This window comes from Penaeus monodon, chromosome 9 (assembly GCF_015228065.2).
Source record: "Penaeus monodon isolate SGIC_2016 chromosome 9, NSTDA_Pmon_1, whole genome shotgun sequence".
NCBI lineage: Eukaryota > Metazoa > Arthropoda > Malacostraca > Decapoda > Penaeidae > Penaeus > Penaeus monodon.
This window is the reverse complement of record NC_051394.1, coordinates 47785833-47788196: the sequence shown is the minus strand read 5'-3', so window position 1 is coordinate 47788196 and position 2364 is coordinate 47785833. Positions and strand designations below refer to the sequence as shown.

The 2364-nt window shown below is 40.6% G+C and overlaps 1 protein-coding gene across 1 annotated transcript; it reads left to right on the top strand.

Moving 5' to 3' along the window:
* The first annotated feature begins 64 nt into the window (after positions 1–64).
* Positions 65–1186, top strand: LOC119576743. Its single transcript, XM_037924386.1, has one exon. The coding sequence runs from the start codon at positions 65–67 to the stop codon at positions 1184–1186; it is 1122 nt and encodes a 373-aa protein (XP_037780314.1).
* Positions 1187–2364: the final 1178 nt, after the last annotated feature.

The window sequence follows — 2364 nt, the reverse complement described above, 5'->3', positions numbered from 1 at the left end:
ATTTTGGTGCCAGACCCGGGAAACAGGTTCACAAAGAATCCCGGTTGTATTTTTTGTGTCAACAATGGGAGACATGGAGAAACTTCAGAAGAAGAGGGCAGTCGCCCGAGGGTGGGCAACTCGCAAATCTAACACATTAAAGGGCCTTCTCAACAATCCAGATGTCAGTGTCATCGATCTGCAAGCTGCCATGGATGACTTTGATCAACGTCTTGCCAGTTTGGAGGAGGTACAAACATTGTTAGAATTAGAGACTGATCTTGCGAACTTGGATGAAGAGCTCGATAACGCCTCTGAGTTTTTTCAAGAAGTCCGTAAGCCCAGGCTGCAAGCTGCACAGAGGTTGGGGGATTTGATGAAAGGTGAGAAGAGTGAATCTATTTCATCCTCTAGTCCCAGTAAAATATCTAGTAGCAACAAGATGACAAATGTAAAGTTACCCAAATTAGAGTTACCAAAGTTCAAAGGAGATGTAACTCTGTGGCAGTCATTTTGGGACCAGTTTAAGACTCATGTGCATGATTCTGACATTCCAGTGATAGCTAAATTTAGCTACCTGCAGTCATTATTGGAAGGAGATGCAAAGGGTGTTGTAAAAGGACTTGCACATACCGAAGCAAATTACCAAATTGCTTGTGATATGCTGAAAGAAAGATTTGGAAGACCTGAGCGTATTAAATTTGCACATGTACAAGCACTTTTGAATTATAAATCTTCTGTGAAAGGCAAGGGACCAAAGTATGTGTCCTCCTTGTGGAATCTAAGTGATGAATTGCTGACACACATCCGTAGCCTAGAAGCTTTGGGAGTATCAGGGGAGCAGTGTGAAGTGTTCCTGACCCCCATCATCCTGGCATGCCTTCCTGAGGAGCTAAGAATGGAGTGGGCCAGAGAAGGCTCTGGCCATGAAAGTGACCTCAGTTGGTTGCTGCATTTTCTTCAGAGAGAAATTGAGAGAATTGAGAGATCAGAAACCTTCAGTGTTGTGTTAGGGAAGGCAGAAGGACGGTTTGTGGAATCTGAGAAAAGAAGAGTACCATCTGCATCAGCTCTGTACACATCATCTGAAGCAGGATCATATTTTTGTGCATTCTGCAGCAAGAAACACAAGTCTGAGAAGTGCTGGGATATTCAGAAGCTCTCATTTAAGGAACGTGAAGAAAGGATTAAAGCTTTAAGTGTTTAAGTAAGGGACATATTGCCAGTGGTTGTCGAATCGAGTGTTCCAAGTGTAATGGAAATCACAATTCTCTTTTGTGTAGAGCAAAGGGCGACATAAACTCCAATAAAGCTATGGAAAAGGACATTAGTGATCAGAAGATTAGTGATACTGCTGAATCTTCTTCAGAGAATTGCAGTCCTGAAGTGAATCATGTTGGAGTTGCTCTTAGTAAGTGTAATGTGTTAACAAAAACTAGCTGTGTGTTACAAACGGCTAGAGTTAAAGTGTATGGTGATTCAGGTATTTGTTGTGAAGCCACCTTGTTATTTGATACTGGCTCTGATAGATCTTATGTGTCCAGTAATTTTGTGAAGAAAGTTAAGCCTAAGTGGGTGAGCTCGGAGACGGTGTCATATGCTGCCTTTGGAGGTAGTAAGTCTCATCCAGGTAAACAGAGTAATATCTTTGATTTGAAATTAGTAGGTTTACAAGGTGTAAAACATTTAATGGCATTAGAGATTCCAAAGGATTGTGCACCTTTAACTAGACCTGTATTCCCAGTAAATTGTTGATGCATTTTCAGATTTTTCAACTTGCTGATGATTACAAAATAATAGTCACCTGAGTATAGATATACTAGTAGGTTGGATGCTTATTGGGGACTTATGGATCCTGAAATTAAGCCATATCAGAGAAATGGATTAGTAGCCCAAAGGTCTGTCTTTGGTTGGGTTTTGTCTGGCTCATGGATGAATTCTACTAACAAGCCATTTGAGTCTACCCAAATGTTATGCATAGGAAATGTAACAGATTCTGATTTACGGGAATTTTGGAGTTTAGAATCTGTTGGAATAACTCAAAAGGAAACTGTTACTTGCCCATTTACCTCAGACCCTGTTCTACAACAATTTTGTGGAAATGTTAAGTTTGATGGGGGGCGTTATGAAGTAGGCTTACCCTGGAAGTCGGGTGACTGTAAGAAGAATCTTAGAAATAATGAGGGACTTGCTAGAAAAAGACTAGAAGGATTAGAGCGGAAGTTAGATAAGGATCCACAACTTAAGGAACAATATTTTGATGTGTTTACTGGTTACGAAGATGAGGGAATAATTGAGGAAGTCCCTTCAAATGAGATTGTAAGTTCTCAGCCCATTTATTATATGCCTCATCGTCCAGTTGTTAAAGAAAGCAGTACTTCAACT

Bases quoted from the DNA above. Each gene is read 5' to 3' on its own strand.
- LOC119576743 (XM_037924386.1), top strand. From the start codon at position 65: ATGGGAGACATGGAGAAACTTCAGAAGAAGAGGGCAGTCGCCCGAGGG.